A 21,099-nucleotide genomic window follows, 5' to 3' on the forward strand; every position below is an offset into this window, starting at 1 on the left:
CTTACCCATCCACAGCTCCTGCTGAGACTAATGTATTCTCATCTTGAAAGAGGACTACAGTAACACTCTGCTGGAAATCCTAATAGTACCAGAAAGAAAAAGCAAAGAAGGAAATTCTGTCTTAAGCATCAAAATCTTCACCATCAAGGGAACAGGTGCGGGGGCTGGGGCTGCAGCTCAGTGGTAGAGTGAAGGCCTTGCGTGTGTGAGGCACTGGGTTTGATTCTCAGCACCACATGAAAATAAATGAATAAACAAAGATATTGTGTCCATCTACAACTAAAAAAATGTTAAAAAAAAAAAAAAGAGAGAACAGGTGATTAAAAATGGCCTTTCCCCCAAACTCTGAATGAGATTAAATATTATCTTTCCAATAATCCTAGATACACAGTAAATCCCAGCAAGAAAATGACCTAAACATCATTAAGTTATGCATATAGTGATAAAACTCGAACTTGTATTCAAGAAACAAACTGGTGACTAGATCTTACTTGTCTGACACTACTGAATCTACTTAAAATCAGCCCTACTAATAAGATATGTATCCCTTTGAAGCTCATTTAATTCCTGTTTCATCTATAAAGTGTTGATATCTACCCAGATTATCATATTCCTACATGATAGGAATTATGAATGAAAATATTAAAGGAACTCCTAATTGCTATTAGCTAACAAGGTTTCTTAGCTTAGGATCAGACTCAATGCCCAAAAGGTTACACATTTTAATATCATCTGGCTTCTACTGATCACTGTCTGTTTCTATTCATGCCTGTATCCTTTATATTATGGTAATCTCACCCTATAAATTGGGAATATTAGAAAAACACAGTAAACTGAGATCAAAAGCAAATTTTTTTCAGGGAAAACAAAAACAACCTGGCATAATTTTAGCTTTTGATTATTATAGTAGTACTCTGTTCTACCAAAGGGTTTTGCAATATATATATAATACTTTCCTAAATGTTTAAAAAATATACAGGCTGGGTGTGGTGTGCACCTGTAATACCAGCTACTTGGGAGGCTGAGGCAGGAGGATTCCAAGTTCAAGTCTAGCTTGGGAAACTCAGTAAGACCCTGTTGCAAAATAAAAATGGCTCAGGATGTAGCTCAGGGGCAAAGCACTTGCCTAGCATGTGTGAAGCCTTTGGTTCAATCCCCAGTACTGCCAAACAAACAAACAAACAACACTCCCACAGCTTTCCCATAGTTTATATTATGAAAACAATGGGGATTCCCTCCCCATAGAAAACCAAATCATAAAACTTAACATGCTTTTTCAAACTTCCCCTCCCCTTTCCTAACGAATCACATTATACTGCAAGTATTTGGATATGTGGAGATTTCTAGGGTTAAGGCTCAGAAAGTTAAAAATTTAACATGTTCTGTAGGTAACTCTTAAAGCCCACTGGACTTTGAGAACCACTACTACTGAAAAGGAATAAACCTCTGACATCAAAAGAAAATAGCTCCCATTTTTATTCCCAAGAAATTCCCTGCAATGAATTTGTTAAGAATTTCTGCTGTTAAGATCTGCACTCATGTAGACATCTATAAAACCTTACCACAGAAGGGGCAAGTCCTTTCGAATTCTGTTTCTTCTTGGGTTTTGAAGGGGTTTGCTTGTCTGAGGTATTGTGAGCACCACTGATTTGATTTACTTGCCTATAGAACCCATCTGAAAGACATTCCAAGGAAACTAAGTTTTTTCTGATCTCATGTTGTACACATTTGTATATAAGACCTCAAAATTAAGTAATTTCTCACCAGATTAGTGAAATTAGAAACCAGTAAAACCATCTGCACCATATCTCCTGTGCTGAGATTATAATGTATACAAAGAAAGAAAACATATTTATGGAGGCAGCTCTTTTCCTTTTTCTTCCTAGCTAGGGAAGTGCTCTATCACTGAGTCAAATCTATAGCCCCTCTAGAAGCTCTGTTCATAATGCCCCAAACTTGGAATCAACCAAGATATCCATTTGCAAGTGAATGGATACACTGTGGTACATTCAGAATTCAACACAAAAAAGAAATGAGCTTAATAAAGCTATAAAGACACGAAGGAAACTTAAAGGTTACATACTGTATGATACTCTGAAAAAGGTGATATCATGGAGATAATTAAAAAAAAAAAAAGATCTATGGTTGCTAGATCTTAGTGGGGAGATAGGAATGATAGCAGAACAGAGGATTTTTCAAAGCAGTGAAACTATTCTGTATGATATTACAATGGGCATACACGTCATTAATATGTCAACATCCATAGAATTTATAACACCAAAAATTAATCCTAATGTAAATTACAGATTTTAGATGACAATGATGTGTCAGTGTAGGTTCATGAATTGTAATAAGTACACCACTCAAGTATAAGATGTTGACAGTGAGTGAGGGAGGGTGTGAGGGTGTGTGTGTGTGTGTGTGTGTAGGGGCTGAGAATATATGGAAATTGCTTAATTTGGCTGTGAAACTAAAACTGCTCTACTAAATAGTCTATTAAATTTTTGAAAGAGCAATAAATATATGAAAAGTAAATAGGGAGATGGTTAGCACTTTTTGTTTAATGGCATTAGGGGGCAATGCAAACTGCTATTTAATTTAATCTGATTCTTTAAAACAACAAAAAGAGGCAATTTAAATTAAAGGTAACATTTACCAGTGAGCCTATGTATTAATAATTTCAATTCTATCAATAATTTAGGTAAATGGCCTTATAATTCAAAACACAAAAATGAAGTAAATATGTGAGCACAGTAGTCCCTGCAACAATCACTAGGATACTGATAAATCAAGGGTAAGCAGAAATGGGAGACTGTGAACACATGTGCCCCCTGGTGGTACTCAGATGAAACCACTAACACTTTCAATATAATTTAGTATGGGATCATCTCTCATCTGTCAAAATTAAAATGGAACTAGATTACCTTTTTTGTTGCACCTGGTGTCCCAGACCATAATGTTGCCATCTCTTCCTCCTGTACAGAATACAGCTGTGGCAAAATAAACAGTATACAAGAGTTAAAAAAAAAAAAGGTCAAGATATATATTTCAATTTAAATTTTTTAGAATATCTATTTTATGCTAGGTACTGAACTTGGTACTGGAGATTAAGAATTTTAAACTATATGGATCAACAGCAAATAGCAAAAACAACTGTGAAGGGAAGGAATTACAAAGAGCTTAGGCTGAAAAAACTATAGAATGATCCCTTTGTGCACATTTTCTCAAAACCACATAAAATACTTTATAAAATTAGAGCAAGAATAATGATAAACAAGAAATAGTCAAAATACACTGAGTGTTATTATCCTAAGTGCCATATATTACCCTACAAGTTCTATGCAAATATCTCAATGCTTGTCATCAACCTTATTAGGTATTATTTTCCCTGTTTTACAGATGAGAAAACTAAGGCACCGAGAATATAAGTAATTTGTAAAGGTATTCTTGGCAGAATGAATCCAGAGCCTATACTCTAAACTTCTAAGCTGTATTATCTTACTATAAAAATACTGAGATCCATATAAGATGTATGAAAGAGGTTGCCTCTGAAATGGAAGTGGGGGGGGGCAGTGGGATTGAAGAAGGGAATACTAGAGAATTTTGATTTATATGTAGTGTTTTATTCTTTAAAATTAAGTAAGAGCCAGGCATGGTGGCACATGTCTGTAATCACAGCAGCTTGGGAGGCTGAGCTCAGCAGGAGGATCACAAGTTTAGTCAGCATCAGCAACTTAGCAAGGTTCTGGGCAACTTAGCAAGACCCTGTCTCAAAATAAAAAATAAGAGGCCGGGGTTGTAGCTCAGTGGTGGAGTACTTGCCTAGCACATGTGAGGCACTGGGTTTGATCCTCAGTATCACAAAAAGGTATTGTGTCCATCTACAAATCAGTCAATTTGAAGTACAGCACCAAATAAAGGTATTGTGTCCATCCACAACTAAAAATATTTTTTAAAAAATTAAAAATAAAAGGGGCTGGGAATGTGGCTCAGTGGTTAAGTGCCTCTGGATTCAATCCCTGGTACCCGCCCCTCCACACACAAAAAAAGAGGTAAAATTAAGTAAGAGAAACTGCTTTCTGTACTAAAGAGTAAGCACTTAAGAAATTATACCTGCATTAGCTGTAACTGGACAAAATACAAAAAACAAACAACGCCAACAAACCCTACCTGAGGAGGTCTTGTGGAAACTGAACAAAAACATACCATTTTGGAGGGGAGTCAACAAATGAAAAATGTAATTAGCCAGGGCAATCATTGTTTGTTTTACCTTGAGGGTAGCCACAGTTGCAGCATTCACACTAGACAGCTAAAATACCAATAGAAAAACCTGCCATGTCTCATGCTAGAACAGAAAAAGGAGATGGGGTGCAACAAGAGCTCTAAGAGAGGGAAGGGGAGAGAAAAGAAACCCTTAACTCTGTGTTTAAACTCAGCCTAAATGTCTAGCTGAACACTGAATCATATGTGCAAAAGAAAACAAAGCAGTTTGCAACTGAGGTTTATAATAAAGAACTGATAAATGATTCATTGCCCTCCTGCAGGTTTAACAGTCTGAAATTTTAGTCTAATGAGTTAAATGACTGGTAAAGCAAGAATCCAGAATCCAACATCCTATTCACAATGTCCACACAGAGAGCCAGAAAAACGAGTTATTGTCAAAGGAAATCAATGAAAGCCAACCCCAAGATTACTCAGACATTGGCTTTTAAGACAAGACTGTAATATAGCTAAAAGTATGTTAGGTAGAGAAATATACACGTGCAATTAATAAAAAAATATGATAAATCTCAGCAGAAAAACAGGACCTATAAAAAACAAATTTGAGAACTAAAAAATGATGAATTTAAATGATAAAAATTCACTGGTTAGGCTTAAGAACAGAATGGGAAGAAATGAGAAAGTCAAATTCAACTTAAGGAGATCATGATCAATAGAAATCTGTCAATTTGAAGCACAGCATATAAGATTGAACATCAAGCTTAAGTGGAACTTGTAGTTATTGCACAACCCTATGAATAAACTAAAAGCCACTGAAATACATACTTTGAGCAAATCTTATGATACCTGCTATGTCTGAATATGGCTTGTCCCTTCAGAAATCCATGTTGAAATCTGATAGCCATTTTGGCAGTGTTGGGAGGTGAAGTCTTGAACAGATGACTGGGTCATGAGAGTTATGCCTTCATGAATAGGTTAATCCATTCATGGATTAGTGGGTTATCTTGGGAATGATTTTTTATAAAAAGTGAGCTGTCTCTGATTAGCTTGCTCTGTCTTAACAGGTAATACTGTCTTGTGATGTAGCAAGAAGGCCCTCACCAATGCTGAAGTTATGATCTTAGACTTTGCAGCCTCTAGAACAGTGAGCTAAATAAATCTCTATTTTGTTTTTTTTTTAATTTTTTTGTTGTAGATGGACAAAATACCTTTATTGCTTATATTTATGTGGTGCTAAAGATTGAACCCAGTGACTCGCATGTGGCAAGGCAAGTGCTCTACCACTGAACCACAACCCCAGCCCAAATAAACCTCTATTCTTTATGAAATATCCATTCTCATATATTTTGTTATAGCAACAGAAAACAGACTAACAGTGTGTTAATTATATTTCAAATTTAAGAAAACTGGAAGAAAAAAGAACAGTATCAAATACTCATGGGACAATTTCAAAAGGTCAAATGTATGAGTAACTAGAGCCTCTTTGTGAAACAAATTCACAAGTCAAAAAAACTGAGCAAGCCCCAAACAGTGTTTGAAGGGAACCATGACTAGATACATCACAAACTGCTGAACACCAAAGACAGAAATCCTGAAAGGAGTCAAGTGAAACAACACATTATATGTAGGGAAATGATTTGAACGACCACAGAGTTCTCAATGGAAACTCAAGAAGACAGTAGAAAATAATGAAAGAAAAAAAAAACTGTTAACCCAGAATTTTATATCTAACAAAAATAGCCTTCAAGAATGATATTTTGACATATTTATACAAATATGGAGCATAGCTTATTCTAACTGGGTCCCAGTCTTGTACATGATGTGGAGATTTATTGTAGTACATTCATATATGTACATAGGAAAGTTGTGCCAGATTCACTCCACTGTCTTTCCTATTCCTCTCCCCACTGCCTTGTCTCCATTTCCCTTTGTCTAATCTGAACTTCTATTCTTCTTCTCTCCCCCCTAGATTTTTCAGATATACGAAAATGAAGGTAATTTATTACCAATAGAATGCACTAAAAGAAAATGTTCTTCAGGCTAAGTAGAAATGATAACAGAGTATAAATATGGCACTGCCAGAAGGAAATTGTGAATTTTAGATAGTTTGAATTTCAAGTGCTTACAGAGAGGGTAAGGCAAAAAATATAGATCTGGGTCAACTCAAGTAGAGTGACAAACAAAGAAAAATTAGAATTGATGAGTCAGGTGCAGTGGCACACACCTATAATTCCAGGGACTTGGGAAGCTGAGGCAGGAGGATCACAAGTTCAAGGCAAACCTCAGCAACTTGGCAAGATCCTGTCTCAAAATAAAAAATAAAAAGTGCTGGGGATGTGGCTTAGGGGTAAAGTGCCTCTAGGTTTAATCCCCAGTACCAAAAGAAAAAAAAAAAAAGATGGAATTGATGGAACTGTCCAGGGAAAAGGTATAAAGGAAAAGAAGGACAAACATCATATTCTGGGCCATACCAACACTTCAAAATAGGTAAAAAAGTACAGTACACAAAAGCAAAAATGAAGGAATCAACAAAAAGACAGAAGGAGAACTAGAAGAGAATGTTATCATAGATTCTGAAGAAGAAAATAATTTTTATGAAATTTTATAAATAACCAGGAAAAAGAAAAGGGCTGAAAGTTTCATGGCCCTGACATTTAGGTAATTGTTAAAAGTTACTTCAGGGAGAAAGTTTGATGTGGAAAACAGATTGTACCAAATTAAGATGAAGATATTTGTCCAGCTTTTTGTTCACTCTTAAGAAACTTAGAGGAGATAGGTAGGAAAGGGTAACAGCTAAAAGAGAACACAGGGGTAAGATGTTTTCAGGGATAGCCACAGACATGCTTGAGCCTTTCCTAAGGAGAAATAGCCAAAAGAGGGAGAACTTTAAGATACAAGGGCAATGGTGACAAAAGTGACAGCATAAGGTCTTGTGGGAGATCAAAAATGTTTCTCAACCTTAAGTACACACTGAAATTCCTTGAGGAACTTAAAAAAAAAAACAAAACAAAACCCAGATACCTGGCATACCTCCCAGAGAGTGGCATTAAAATGATTTTTTTAAAAAAAACCTCTGTAGGGGACTTATATGCAGAGTTAAAAACCAGTGGTCTAGGAGGAAGGATTGATCTTAAACTGGAGAATGAAGAATGAGAAAGAAGGCACAAATAAAGAAAAATTTGTAGGAGAAGAAATAGAAATAAATTTATAACTAATTTTAATTTCCCACTATAAGGTCTAATACTCTCCTTTTGGCCACCCAAAAAAGTTATCTACTTTCCTTCCTTTTACATGGCAAATATTTGTGGAAGTCAAATTTCATTAGTATGACTATAACCAATTAGGATTTTTATTCTACCCATAAAGGGCTGAAAAAACTGGATCAATGGTCATTTCTACCACAGTACTTAAAAAAACAAGCAAACAAACGAAACCTCCATAAACACAAAACAACAGAAAATTCACTAAGCATTTATTTGGTCCTCCCTTTTTATTTTTTTTAAATTTCACCTTATTTTTATGTATGAAATTATTTTGTGAGTTAAACAGAATTAGGTATTAATTTTACTAAGTTAGGAAATTAAGGTCCACAGAAATTAAAATAACTTCACTGAAGAATTTATAAAGAAGTCAAATCTAGAATAAAACACAAGGCTTCTATGCATATTTACAAAAGTGTGGCCTGTAGAAAGGAATATGGCTAAGAGGGTGAATGAGGCTAAAAAATACTGTTTCACCAACCAAACCATGAGAACTTGGGAGCAGTTTCCAGCTAGACTTATTTACACTAGGGCACATATGGACTACTGGGAAACATGATAAAAGTCATTTGACCCAATGTCTTAACTCAGTGCTTTTTCTACTAGACCATATTGGCATAGATGTATTCACATGCAGAGTTTTAAAAATTAAATGAAGGGGCCAAAAGATATTGTGTTACCGTTTTGAAATTCCCCTTTAGTTAGGTAAATTTTCATGATCTTAAAATATTTTTATAAACTCAATGTGAACTCTAACACAAGAGTGTTGTAAATTAGAATACAGGTAAACGTAACTTTATATGATAGATGTGTTAATTGAAAGTTATGCAGAGCTCAAAACCCATGCCATATATTTCCCTTTCAGAGTTCTAGTCTCCAGCAATCATAGATTAAAATTGGCTCTTAAAAAGTTTAAACCAGCTTGGGTTGTGGCTTAGTGGTACAGCACTTGCCTAGCACATGTGAGGCACTGGGTTTGATCCTCAGTAACACATAAAAATAAATAAAATAAAGGTATTGTGTCCAGCTACAACTTAAAAAAAAAAGTTCAAACCAGCTCTACAACTCTCTAAGTGTTCAGGTAAATAAATGAAAATATTCCTCTTTAAAAGGAATGATAAAGACTGTAATGTTTGTCTCAATAATGTTGAGAAAATCAAATTAACTCAGATACTTCTTTGAGGTAAATGTTGGTCTATTTGTAAAAAACGTTAATGAGAAACAAATGAAGGGGAAAAAAAGAAAATCTAGAAATAAAAAACTAATTCTGACATCCCTGCTAGTTTTTCCTTAGCTGCTATAGTTCTGTTCAACATTATATCACTCTTCGAATCTTACTTCTCTATTAGAACAGTAAGATAAACAGAGGAAAATCAATTGTGCATAAATACTAGTTAAAAACATACTAGGAAACTGGGTCATTTAAACTAGTTACATGGTAAATTTTTAGGTAGAAATTCATGTCCAGTTTGTCAGGATTTTCACCCCATCCTCATACTCCATTTAAATTTTACCAGTGGAGTTAATGAGTACCCCACATAAAGTTTTGACATCAATGGACAAAGTTAAGCACAAGTTTTTTGACTGTTCATAAATTTTTACTTTACCTGTAAATTGAATTTCAAGGACAAGCTAGAGATAACAACCATTAAGAATGGGCCTAAAACCAATTTATTTCATTAAGGTTTTCAATCACATTAGAATAAAAATTATCCATGTAGGTAAAGTAACAACTTTGATAAGGGCAAGGACAGAAAATTACAACTTCTTATTTCCCCACCACAAAGAAGGTTAAGGAGGCAAAAGAATAAGTAAAATTTACCTTTCTCAAACTTGGAAAAGGCAACTGACTTGAGGCTGCACTGATGACCTTTGCACGTTCCAATTAGCTCACCAGCTTTTACGTCCCAAAATTTGGCTGTTTGATCACCTGCTGCTGTAACCTTTCAAAAATAACAGCACAATTTAACAAGGCAACCTTTACCAGTGTTCACCTTTACCAAAATTTCAAGGACAGATCCCAATGAAATGAAAGGTCACTTACAAGTTTAAATTCACCAGGAACCCAGGCAAGGTCAAAGACAGCATTCCAGTGAGCCATCCATTCTAAATGAAAAAAATGGTAAATGTGAAATGTATAGCCTGTGTTCTGTGGTAGCCATAGCAATAGTAGTTTAAATACCCTGAAAACTATAGTGAAAAGATTAATGGTCAGTACCCTATGGTCCATGGGCCAAAAAGAACTTGTGGACTCACAGACATTACACATTCCCTTCATTATCACACATAAGAACAACAATCTGATGTCCAATTTCTTTCCAATTAGTTGGCTAATAATAGTCTCTAAAATGGAACCTTTCTGAAACACACTGTAGTTCAAAAATCTTCACAATACTCTCTGAATGAAGTAGAGTTTACTTTGACATTCTAGGTCTTGCATGCTTTGGCTTCTATCTGTTGAAAAGCTTCTCTCTTACTGTTCTCCATACATTTTATTCCAGTCCAACTGGATCACCTCCTATTTTCCTTTTTATGTCCTGGGCTTTCCCATCTCTAAGACTTTGCTAATGCTTTTTCCTCCACCTATAGTGCACTCCTCCATTTCCACTAGTCTAAATATCACAGTTCAACCCCAATGTCCCATTCTTCATGAAAAATTTCCTGGCCTGCTTTTGTATTTCTATTATTTATAATCTTTGTTTTATTTTAGTTATTTCAACACTACACTTACTGGTTCCAAAGTATTAAGTTTTTAAGGTCAGAGGAACTTTATACATGGAAAATACTCAATATTTAAAGCATTGTTAAACCACATTGTTAAAAGATTTAACTTTTTAAAAATTAACTATTTTTGACTTTAAGATGTATTTTTTCTTAACTTCTATAAAGATCTTGCCATAGTTCACTGTTATTGTCAATGATAGTCTGTTTACTTTTATCCTGGTCCCTACATTAACATAATGAGAAATGAATATAATTGGGAATATAGTCCAGTAGCAATTTACTTGAAGTTTTATGAATTAAAAATAATGTTAAAACAAAAATTATAGACCTAGGCTTACCTTTGAAGCATTTCTTTCTGCTAGTTTGTGATTCCGTGTTATATAATCTAACAAAGCCTTCCTCATTGGCAACTGCTAATATATGTTCCATATTGGGAGCTAAATAAGAAATAGAGTACAAAAAGATTAACACAAAAAACAAGTGTGTATAAAGGTATTAAATGCCTCAAACCACTAAAATTATCTTTAGATAATCTCTTATTTACAGAAGGGCTAAATCAAGAGCAGTAATAAACAAGAGTACTGCCTAAAGGCAAATAAAGGCAATAAAATGATATAGGCCATCAACAGACTGAGCCTATTAGTTTTAAATTTTGTTTTCACAACCTCTCCTCTCTCCTCTTACACTACTAAGAGTGGGAACAAGTACTCCTATTCCTTTTATATATTCTCCAATGAATCACAGAAAGATACATATTCAATAGATCATAAGAGGCCTCTACTGGGTAAAATCACTTTCATGGTGGTTAAACCTTTGCAACCCTTAAAAGTTCTATGCTTTAGAAGAATTATATAATTATGCTAATTATATAGAAATCTTTCATAAATCAGAATTTATGCAGTTATGCTTATTACATATAGTGTTTCATAAATCAGAAGAGACTAGCTTTTGGAAAATTCTAACATGTACCTAACTTACTTTTCTTTGAAGGGGAAAAGTTCCAATGTATTTTCCCTCTAGGCAGGAAATATATTATTTCTGTCCAAGCTTAGCCTAGATAGTAATTCTCTTACCAGAAGAGAAGGTACATCCAAAAGGAGGAACTGGGACTCCTGTTTCTCCATAAGAAGTGTGTTCATCATGACAGCTGCATTGATAACCAGTTAGAAGGGACTGTAGAGGGTAGTGTGAAGACCAGCCTAAAACAAGAAAATTCCTTGTAGAACTCCAGCATTACAACACATTTTAGCACTTTTAACAAATGCAGAGATAAATGTTTGTTCTTAAAAAGCCTTATATATTTAACATAGATCCATTCACTACACTTGGTGTTCCAGAATACCTACTTTCTAATATTTTCTTAAGACATCCTCAGAAGCCAAAGTGCACTCCCAATTTCTGGCCAGGTAAAGCTTTGGGCTTACCATCTTTAATGGTACATTAAGATTAGATGGAACAAGCGGCCTTTGTGTATTAAAAAGTTCTTGCCCCCTTTCCCAACAGAGACAACCACAAAATTTAAATGCCTCAAACCATTAAAGCATTACCATTAAAACAGCTAATTCCCTTCAATGAAAATTTTACTGTTTTTGAAGTCTCTAAATCAATATTACTACAAACTCTCAAGTTACTAGCAACCATAATATATATATATATCAAAAGTTTTGATATATATATATATATATATATCAAAAGTTAAATAACATGTTGATGTGCCCATTATAGCCAGTAACATATTCACTTACTAAGTAGTTTTAATTCCTTTCTCCTTATAGTGCTTGAAATTCTAGGATTCTAAAATATTAACAGAAACAAGCCATGGTATCTTCAAGTATATAAGAGCAATTTTAAAGGAAAGTATTATACTATGTACCTACCCCTAGAAGATATTCAGTTATGCCTGGTTAGTAGTGGGGTTAGAAAAGCCTTTAGAGAAGATCTTGAAATATGAGCAAATTTTCATTGTATTTAGTACAAAGAGCAAGAAATTCAGGGTGGAGGGAAAGTTATTCTGTTAGGTCAGAGACCTAAGGTGCATGGAGGTCCTAAATAGTAAACAATCTTGTTTTTATAATATTAACATGTAGGTCAACACATGTTAAATATACACAGGTTGAGTACTCCTTATCTAAAATGCTTGGGACCAAGAATGTTTCAGATTTCAGAGTTTTTCAGATTTGGGAATATTTGTAGAGATTTTGCCATTTGAGCTTCCCTCATCTGAAAATGAGAAACCTGAAACTATTTAAGCATCATATTTATACTCAAAAACTTTAAATTTTAGTGCATTTCCGAGTTTAGATTTTTGGATTAAGGATGCTCAACCTGTGAAAGAAACATTCATCCAACAAATAATTGCTGAAAACGAGTTGTTCATGAAGCGTCTGAAGAAACAATGAGTTCACAATTTGAGTTTTATCTAAATAATTAACAAATTCACATTTTAAACTACTTTCAATTCTTACTTTTCATCAAAGGTACTGTTTTAGAAGACATTTTAGCCTGAAAGAATCTCAAACAAATCTAGATATTCAGAGATAATCTGAAAAAAATTAGTAAAAAGAAGGCAAAGAAATTTAATTCAGATTTAATAATTATTCCTGGGAGGCATTACCTTATAATTTCAAATTCAGGTATCACTGTAAACAAGTTTTGCTAAAGAATACTAAAAGAATGATGCAATAATCATGTATGTTGAGTTTACAAATTTCCATCTGACAGAATAAATGTAAAAACAAGACCTCTGTTCTCAGAATATGTAAATCTACACATGTGGTGTGGGACTTAAAAACTGTCTAATGAATGCAATACAAAAAAATCAAAAAGGAATCTTGAACAATTAGAGGTAAAGATAATATGTTTAGAAAACTTAAATTTTTGTAAGTGTTCAGTGACTCCTTAACTTTGACTCATTGCCTACAACTAATATGAAACAGATGAATAGTCTAAAGTGACTTAACTGGGGGGGGTTCCTGTCTACTTCTTTTCTTTAATTCCCTACAACACACACTTCATTGTTAAGCCCCTTTCAGCTACTTTTGGATCTTTATTGTGCTATGAATATGAACCTGTAATGCCCCACAACACTCATTTGGAAAAGACTATTATTTCCTCAACATCAGCTTAGGGCCTTAAGGTTCCATGCAGATTTCCCAAAGAGTATACAAGGATATGAGAATTTTCAGAGAATTAGTTTCCAGATTCTCTCTCTGCATTTCTAAAACTCATCTGCCTGAGAAGGTTGAGGTGCTCCTTTTCCCCTGTAACTTCATTCATTTTTCCAAAAGAAAGGCATTCGAGCCCCAACCTTAAACCTTGCATTGACATAAAGTATAAAAGCTTCTGGGTGTCCATTAAATATTTTTAAATAAATACAATTTTTCCCGCTGGGGTCCCAATCAAAAAGACAATCAGATAATTCCTTTAATAAAATGGACATTCAACAAAATTTGACTTTTTGCTTGATATTATTTATCAAAATCAGTTCTTTATATTGTTTCTATCAATTGCATACTACTAACTATGATGACAATGCAGTCCAAGAGACTTTTAGCAGTTGGAGTCCCATAAGCACAAAAAACATCAACTTAAATACTATTTTTTTTTTGACGACACAGAGAGGTATGATAAGGAGATCACTAAAAACTTTTCAAGCATACGATTAAATTACATTAGGATAAATTCTGTGGGAGAAATAAAATGGAAATAAGCTCAAGAGGAAAAGTAACTATGCAGAATGCCTAGGAATTGGTTTGTTCATATTTTTAAAAATAGATGATGTGATTGTCAAATCACTTTAGTACTCATATTCTTATACTTTAAAACACTGATATAGCATTTTTACTTTAAGATGTCAATGTTCATACTATAGACGGAAATATTCTTTGCATGTTTAAACTGATAACAAAAACTTTTAGATACTGATTTTAAAATACCTAGAAGTAATCAGATTTCCATTTTCAAAGATTACAGGTAGCAATGTGGAGAACATACTGAAGAGAAAACTAAGAGGTCATTTAGGAGATTTGTTTTATAGTTCAGACAAGGTTATTAGAGCCCAGGCTAGGAAATGAAAAGGTAGAGGAGACCCTGAGTATGATAAAGAGGCAGAAAACGGTGGGAATGAAGAGAAGATGTTGGATTCAAGAGATTTTAAAGGATATGGTGAGGAAGATGAGGGTCTTTAAATGACTCTCAAGTTTCTGGTAGGAATACTGGTTTAAAATAATAGGGCCACTCTCTAAAACAAGAAATATAGTAGGTTTGGGGAAAAAGTGATCAGTTTTGGGCATTTGAATATGAGATGTTTGTGGGACTGACCAACTGGTGAAGATGAGCCTACATAATTTTTATAGAAATAAATCTAAAACATAGGAAATGGAAAGTTGTAGGTAGTAGTGGAAGAAGCCCCATTTGTGACTATAATCATACATGGGAGTAGGGAGAAGAAAAAGGAAAAGGGTGGCATGCCAACATGAAATATACAAATTTCAGTGGGTAGCATATAATAAATTTCAGTGCCTGACAAATAACAACGAATATTTGTGAAGAGGAAAGGGGAGAAAAAGTAGACAAGGTAGACTGGAGAATTAGGAGAAAATGTGTCACTAAACAGAGGCTGAATAGCTTTCCCCAGGTTACACAAATAGTAAGCAGTTCAAGTCCAAAGACAGTTCTTAACCAATGTACTGAGGACTACATGGCACGGAGGACTACACAGAGGACAGAAATTATTTAAGCAAGGTCCTAGGAGAGACAGAAAGAGAAGCATTTATAGAGTGTAATTACAAATATTATCTAAGACGGAGGTACATAAGGATGGTATAAAGTTTTAGATTGGAAGCACGAAGTTGAAAGACTATTCAGTCGCAGTTTCAACATCCTTTTCCTAGACTTACTTCTTAAGTATAAAAGTTCCCTTCTAGGATTCTTTTCTTTTCGCTTTCCACGTGGTTTTAAAGGGGAAGGAGGACCTCTGGACAGACCAGATCTTTAAATGAGTGAGATTTCATTCCTGTCCAAAGATGGTCAGTATAATCAACACCTTTATCGGAAAGATTTAGGTGGATGGCACCCAAACCTAAGCTCAAGCCTCTTATTGCCAGTGCTCTCTAACTTAAGCCTCAATCTGCAGAGAGTCAAGCTGGACTTCTACGTACTAACACGAGAAAGAGTCCAACTCCCACCGCGCACGGAACAACAAAATATTTGGATCCCGTGTTTGGCTCTCGGCTCTGGCATTGAAAAAAAAATCTGGATTAGCGCACGCCACTCTATTAACAGCCGTGGTGGTCTCTGGGGGATGCGGTTAGGGGCATCGTCCACTCTACAGCTGGGAACGTGCATGGCCAGGTAGTAATGGTGGGAGAACCCGAGCGTGACCGTGCGGCCAGCAGACGTCCGGCCCTCTCTGCTCGACGGAGTTCCTTAACGGCGGATCATGGACGCTGGAGTGTTAGCAGCAAAGAGCAGGGAGGGCTAAGGTTCTACAACAAACCAACCAAAGCCAGGCGACGATCTCCCGCGGCGGCGGGGAGCACGTCCCCCGCCCCCGAAGCACACACACAAATGCATGCGTTTTCTAGTTAACGCGCGATATTGACGTAAGCAGCGAGGGGCCGCGGAGCCCCGCTAACTCAACGTCCTTCCTTCCTTCGGCCTACACTACCATCCCAAAAGCCCGATTGCGATTAAAAGTGTCCGGAGGGTAACAAAGTACAACTTTCTTTCGCTATTCCTCCCTAACACTCATCCGCTCTGGCCCTGGAGAACTCGGAGGCTGGGAAACTCCACTGGAGTCGGCCCAGATCGAGGTGGAGTGTTTCGGGGGCGGTGAATCCCGCCAGCAACGAGCAGCGGTTAAGACCGTTACTCACCATTTCTCAGGACGCCAAGCTGGGGCTGGCGGAGCACCGAATTGAAGAGCATCTGGACCAGAGGAACGACTCAGCTGAGGAAAAAGCCGTGAAAATGCCCTCGAGTTCACCAGAAATCGCAACTTGGGCCCCTCAAACCACCACCCGTTAATGCCTCCAACTCCCGCCACTGTAAGCCCCGGCCGCCAAACTCCGCGCCAAACTGACGTCACGCTCTCTGATTGGCTCCAGCTGCAGCGTCCGGGCGCCTCAGAGTCACTTCCCCCTTCGAATCCCCGCCTCCTTTTCTCCCAGCCGCGGGAACCTAGAGTTCAGGAGCTCCCTGAGCGCCTGCGCGGGGGGCCCGCAGAGGCGCCGGCGAACCGCGGGGTGAGCAGGGCGCATGCGTAACACGACTTGACAGAGCGCGGAGGGAAAATCCGCGAGAAGGCGGCGGGAGAAGATGGCGGTGCTGTGGCAGAGTTTGCAATCTTTCTGACTAGGCTAGTCGAGTAACTATTCGGGTCATGGCGTCAAACTCAACTAAGTCTTTTCTGGCAGATGCCGGCTATGGCGAACAGGAACTGGATGCTAACTCTGCTCTTATGGAACTGGACAAAGGTATTCGAAAGAGCGGGATGAGCGGGGGAAGTGGCGCCACCCTGTGGTGGTAGCTTCCGGAGAGAAAGGGAAAGCGCATGCGCATAGTTTTGCTGGGCGGGGAGCGCTGGTGCTTTTGCAGGGGCTAGGGTTTGGGCTGCTTCGGGAGATTGCGGGAAAATTGCAGGAAAATTGCAGGATTGCGGGGTTGGCCTTGCACCGTCTAAACAAGTAGGGAACTTTGATGAGGGCCTCTTTTGATCACTTGAGAACACAGTTCCCAGATTTTCCAAACAGAGTGGCTGGTTTCTAAAAACACTTAAGTTAAAATTGTGAAATTATTTTTTCGTACCTTTAGTTGCTGAACTTATTTGTAACCTTCGGATTACAGCACAGGTTAAATTACGGCCGAGACCATCCGAAAAGCATGGCCCCCGCACCTTCACTACAGACAAGTTCCAAGAGTTCTCTTTCCTTACAGGGAGGTGCTTGGTGTGGTAGAGGGAGCTTTGGGTTTAGACTGAGTTGAATTCCAATTCTGCTAATTTTGTGATCATGACCAAGTCACCCAATTTCACCTACCCCCAGTTTATCGTCTTCAAAATGGGTGCAGTACTACTGAACTGGCAATAATGTTGTAAATATTAAATGATAAAATGGTATGCAAAAGATGAATTTATTAAATGCTGAAGAGACATGCCTTTCTAGATATGAGTATGTAAGGCAAGGATGGCGGATATTTATCAGTAAAGAATCAAGTATGACTATGACACCTTTGTTTCAGTATACTGAAGGGATTTTTATTGTATAGGGGAAACATTAACTAGTATACACCTAATTCTTGATTAATTATCGCCAATTTTTAATGAACTGAACTGGATCTGTCATTGAGCTACTTTACTTAGCTCTTTAACTTGCCTATTGAGTTTTTGTGGACTTTTTTGTTTTAACCTGTTAACATTTGTAGAGGTTTAGTCTAGGTAAGAGTTTCTCAGACTTTTAAAAAAGCTTTTTAACTCCTTTTGATTGACATAAAAATGTCACAGTACCCCATGGGGATATTCCTTTAGCAGCCACAATGTCTGTACTACCCCATCCTTCTAAAGAGGTTGAGCTTTTCTTTTCTTAGCAAACCTATAGGTTTTTTCCTCCTAAAATAAAAAGTTTTATTAATTGCATTTTTAAAATATTATATAATCTTTTCTTCTCCAAAGACATTTTCTGTCACTTTGGTTTAGCTGGGCTTCTCCATGCCAATAATAGGATAGTGGTTGTCAAATAGAAGTCAGGATGAGACACTGAAAAAAAAAAAAGAAAAATTGGGAATTATTTAATTCCTATAAGTTTGCAGTTGTAATAAAAAAAAAATCAGTACAATTTTTTCTTTTTTTTCTTTTTCTTTTTTTTTTTTTTTTTTTTTTTTTTTGCGGTGCTGGGGATCGAACCCAGGGCCTTGTGCTTGCAAGGCAAGCACTCTACCGACTGAGCTATCTCCCCAGCCCCAATTTTTTCTTAATAGAAAAATTGAAATAGAAATATCTGAACCAGCCTAGGTGTCTATCCAGTGGATAACTAGATAAAGAAAATGTGGTATGTATACACAATGGAGTTTTATTCAGCCATAAAGAAAAATGAAATTATGTCATTTGCAGGCAAATGGATGGAACTTAAGAACATTATATTAATCAAAATAAGCCAAACTCAGAAGATCGAGGGTCATTTCTTTTCTTTCTTGTGGAAGCTAGAGAGGAAAAAGGGAGAAAAAGGTGAAGTTGGGAATCTTGTGAAAATTGAAGAGGAATCTGTAGAGTAGAGGGAAAGGGAAAATACTGGGGAATGATATTGTTCAAATTATATTGTGTACAAGTATGAATATGTAACAACAGATCCCACCATTACATACAACTATAATACACGAATAAAATATGTAAAAAAAGAAACACTTCATATGTGTAAGATGTAAATGCATGGTTATTGAGTGCTGAACTCTAAACCAGGCAGTGCTAAACACAGAGTGAGTGATCATGTTTAGTCCTACCAGCAATGCCCTGGGTATTTCACATTGAGTCTCAAATTCAGAAAGATAATTTTTATAAAACAAAAACCAAAACTCTTTTTCTTTTTCACTTTACCTTTACTGTACCTTTTAATAAAGCTGCTAGGAAATTAGGTTATAGAAATAACCAGTTTCATTAGAATGTTTGTAATTTAGTGTTTCAAATATTGAGGCATTTCATTTTTTACCTGTTAGTGTTTACTGTTTTGTGGTCATGGGATCAAAAGACTGTAGATTCCAGCTTTCATCTAGTTCCAGAAGTTCTAGACAAGGGATTTCCCAGAGTGTTCTCCAAGGAATACTATTTCTGAAATATTGTAATAGGAGTCCTTTTCAACCCCTACCCTCACACACATAACATTTGATGAGGCTTCATGCTAGGGATACAGCAGTTAATAAAACAAAACTCCTGACTTCATATAGCTTATGTTCTAGATTGAGGAAATGCACTGTAAACAAATACAGTGAGGATATATTATGACAGTAGGTTTATTATAAAGGAAAATGAAACAAGTGAAGGGGGCCGAAGAAAACTAGTATGGGGTTGAAGTTGGTTTGCTATTATAAAGGGTAGTGAAGAAAGAACTCGTCGATCAAGTGAAGGAACGTGTGCAAAGGCTAGGAGGCACAAGCCTTCTTTGCATACTATAGCATAGGGATAGACAGGGTAGAAAGAACCAGAGGCTAATTCAGTTCATGTGAGGCAATGCAAACTATTGAAAAGACTAGCTTTAATTTTAAGTGAGTCAGAAAACCATGGAGAATTTTTAACAGATGCATGGCATAATCTGACTTAGCTTTGGAAAAGATCAGTATGGCTACAGGTTGAGAATAAACTACGGACAGAAGTTGGGAGACAGGTGAGGAGGCATTGTAATAATCCAAGGAAAAGAAAAGTGTCTTAGACCAGGATGGTGACAGTAAGTTGGGAGACAGGTGAGGAGGCATTGTAATAATCTAAGGAAAAGAAAAGTGTCTCAGACCAGGATGGTGACAGTAAGTTGTATGGAGTGCTGAGATTCTGGATGTATTTTGGGATTTGAGCCAACGCTGTTAGCTAATGGATTGGATAAGGATTTAAGAATGAGTAGCCAAGCAGGGCTGGAGTTGTAGCTCAGTGGTAGAGTACTTGCCTAGCACGTGTGGGGCACTGGGTTCGATCCTCAGCACCACATAAAAATAAAGGCACTGTGTCCATATACGACTTAAAAAGAAAATAAAAAGTAACCAAGAAGAGGCTTATGATTTGAGCTATTAGAAGGATGAATGCCACAGAGGGTAAAAATCATCAGTTTGGTACATGGTAAATTTAAGATAATGTTGTTTAAATATATCCAAGTGGAAATATTGATAGGACTTAGACATATGAAAGAACTCTTGAACTCCCTTTTTAAAGAAATATTTTGTGGCACTGGTATACTTAGAAACAAACTTGAGAAATGCTGCTCTTGAAAACCTGTTACAGGCTGGATGTGGTGGTGCATGCCTGTAATCCCAGCTACCCAGGAGACTGAGGCAGTAGAATCACAAGTTCAGGGCCAGCCTAGGCAACTTAGCCAGACCCTGTCTCCAAATAAAAAATAAAAGGCCTGGGGATGTAACTCAGTGATAGAGTGCTTGTATAGCATGCTTGATACCCTGGGTTTAGTCCCTAGTGCTGCAAAAAGGAAGCAAGCAAGCAAGCTTGTTATATATTTATAACTTGTTGCACTTTGTTATGAATCTTTGATGAGAGTAACAAGTTGTTTCTGATCTCTGTTGGAATGGATGGATGTTATTTGGAAGATGACTCAATTTATTCAGGGTGTAGTTGGTAAAACAGAAAAAGAATCATTTGTATGATAGCCATTTATTCATTCAAAAAGTATTTACTGACCACCTGCATTGTGCTGAGCACTATACTTAATCTTAAGGCCATGTTAGTGAACAAGACTGCTTTAAGGACTTCACAGTCAAATGTGAAGAGACAGAGGGCTACTTTAAGTACTACCTTATTGAATGGGACAAGAAATTGGAATTTTATACCAAGTGCAGTGGGAAGACATTGAAAGATAAAAGTGATAGCCATACTTACTGAGCTTCTGTGATTGATACTTGTATCATGATCAAGTACAACTTATGTTTTTTGACACATTTCATAATATAGAATATCATACTACACATAAGAAGGTTTATAAAGGATGTATCACATAAATTAATTAGTATAATTTTTCACTAATGTAACTTCTTTAGTTAGTAAGCATTTTTAGATCAGCTGATGGGAAGTTGTCCTCATGATTTGGGACGATTATGCAAGATCAATTCCACCCTGGGGGAAAAGGGGTCACTTTTCTTTTTTTTTTTTTTTTCTTTTTTTGTTCTTGTTTTTTTTCTTTTTGGTACT

The 21,099-nt window shown here is 36.5% G+C and overlaps 2 protein-coding genes across 2 annotated transcripts in view; one reads left to right on the forward strand and one right to left on the reverse strand.

The window, feature by feature from the left end:
- Dtl (denticleless E3 ubiquitin protein ligase homolog) overlaps positions 1 to 16,253 on the reverse strand; it is a 42,243-nt gene extending 25,990 nt beyond the window's left edge. Inside the window, exons 1-8 of the mRNA XM_047521003.1 lie at positions 16,082 to 16,253; positions 11,279 to 11,404; positions 10,544 to 10,642; positions 9,526 to 9,587; positions 9,304 to 9,424; positions 2,925 to 2,990; positions 1,563 to 1,675; positions 6 to 79 (exon numbers count right to left, since the gene is read on the reverse strand). Coding sequence (XP_047376959.1) covers positions 6 to 79; positions 1,563 to 1,675; positions 2,925 to 2,990; positions 9,304 to 9,424; positions 9,526 to 9,587; positions 10,544 to 10,642; positions 11,279 to 11,404; positions 16,082 to 16,133 — 713 coding nt within the window. The 5' untranslated portion in view covers positions 16,134 to 16,253. The remainder of the gene's footprint in view (positions 1 to 5; positions 80 to 1,562; positions 1,676 to 2,924; positions 2,991 to 9,303; positions 9,425 to 9,525; positions 9,588 to 10,543; positions 10,643 to 11,278; positions 11,405 to 16,081) is intronic.
- Positions 16,254 to 16,494: 241 nt separating this feature from the next.
- Ints7 (integrator complex subunit 7) overlaps positions 16,495 to 21,099 on the forward strand; it is an 80,617-nt gene continuing 76,012 nt past the window's right edge. Inside the window, exon 1 of the mRNA XM_047521078.1 lies at positions 16,495 to 16,681. Coding sequence (XP_047377034.1) covers positions 16,588 to 16,681 — 94 coding nt within the window. The 5' untranslated portion in view covers positions 16,495 to 16,587. The remainder of the gene's footprint in view (positions 16,682 to 21,099) is intronic.

The sequence above is a fragment of the Sciurus carolinensis genome, chromosome 12 (assembly GCF_902686445.1).
Source record: "Sciurus carolinensis chromosome 12, mSciCar1.2, whole genome shotgun sequence".
Lineage (NCBI taxonomy): Eukaryota > Metazoa > Chordata > Mammalia > Rodentia > Sciuridae > Sciurus > Sciurus carolinensis.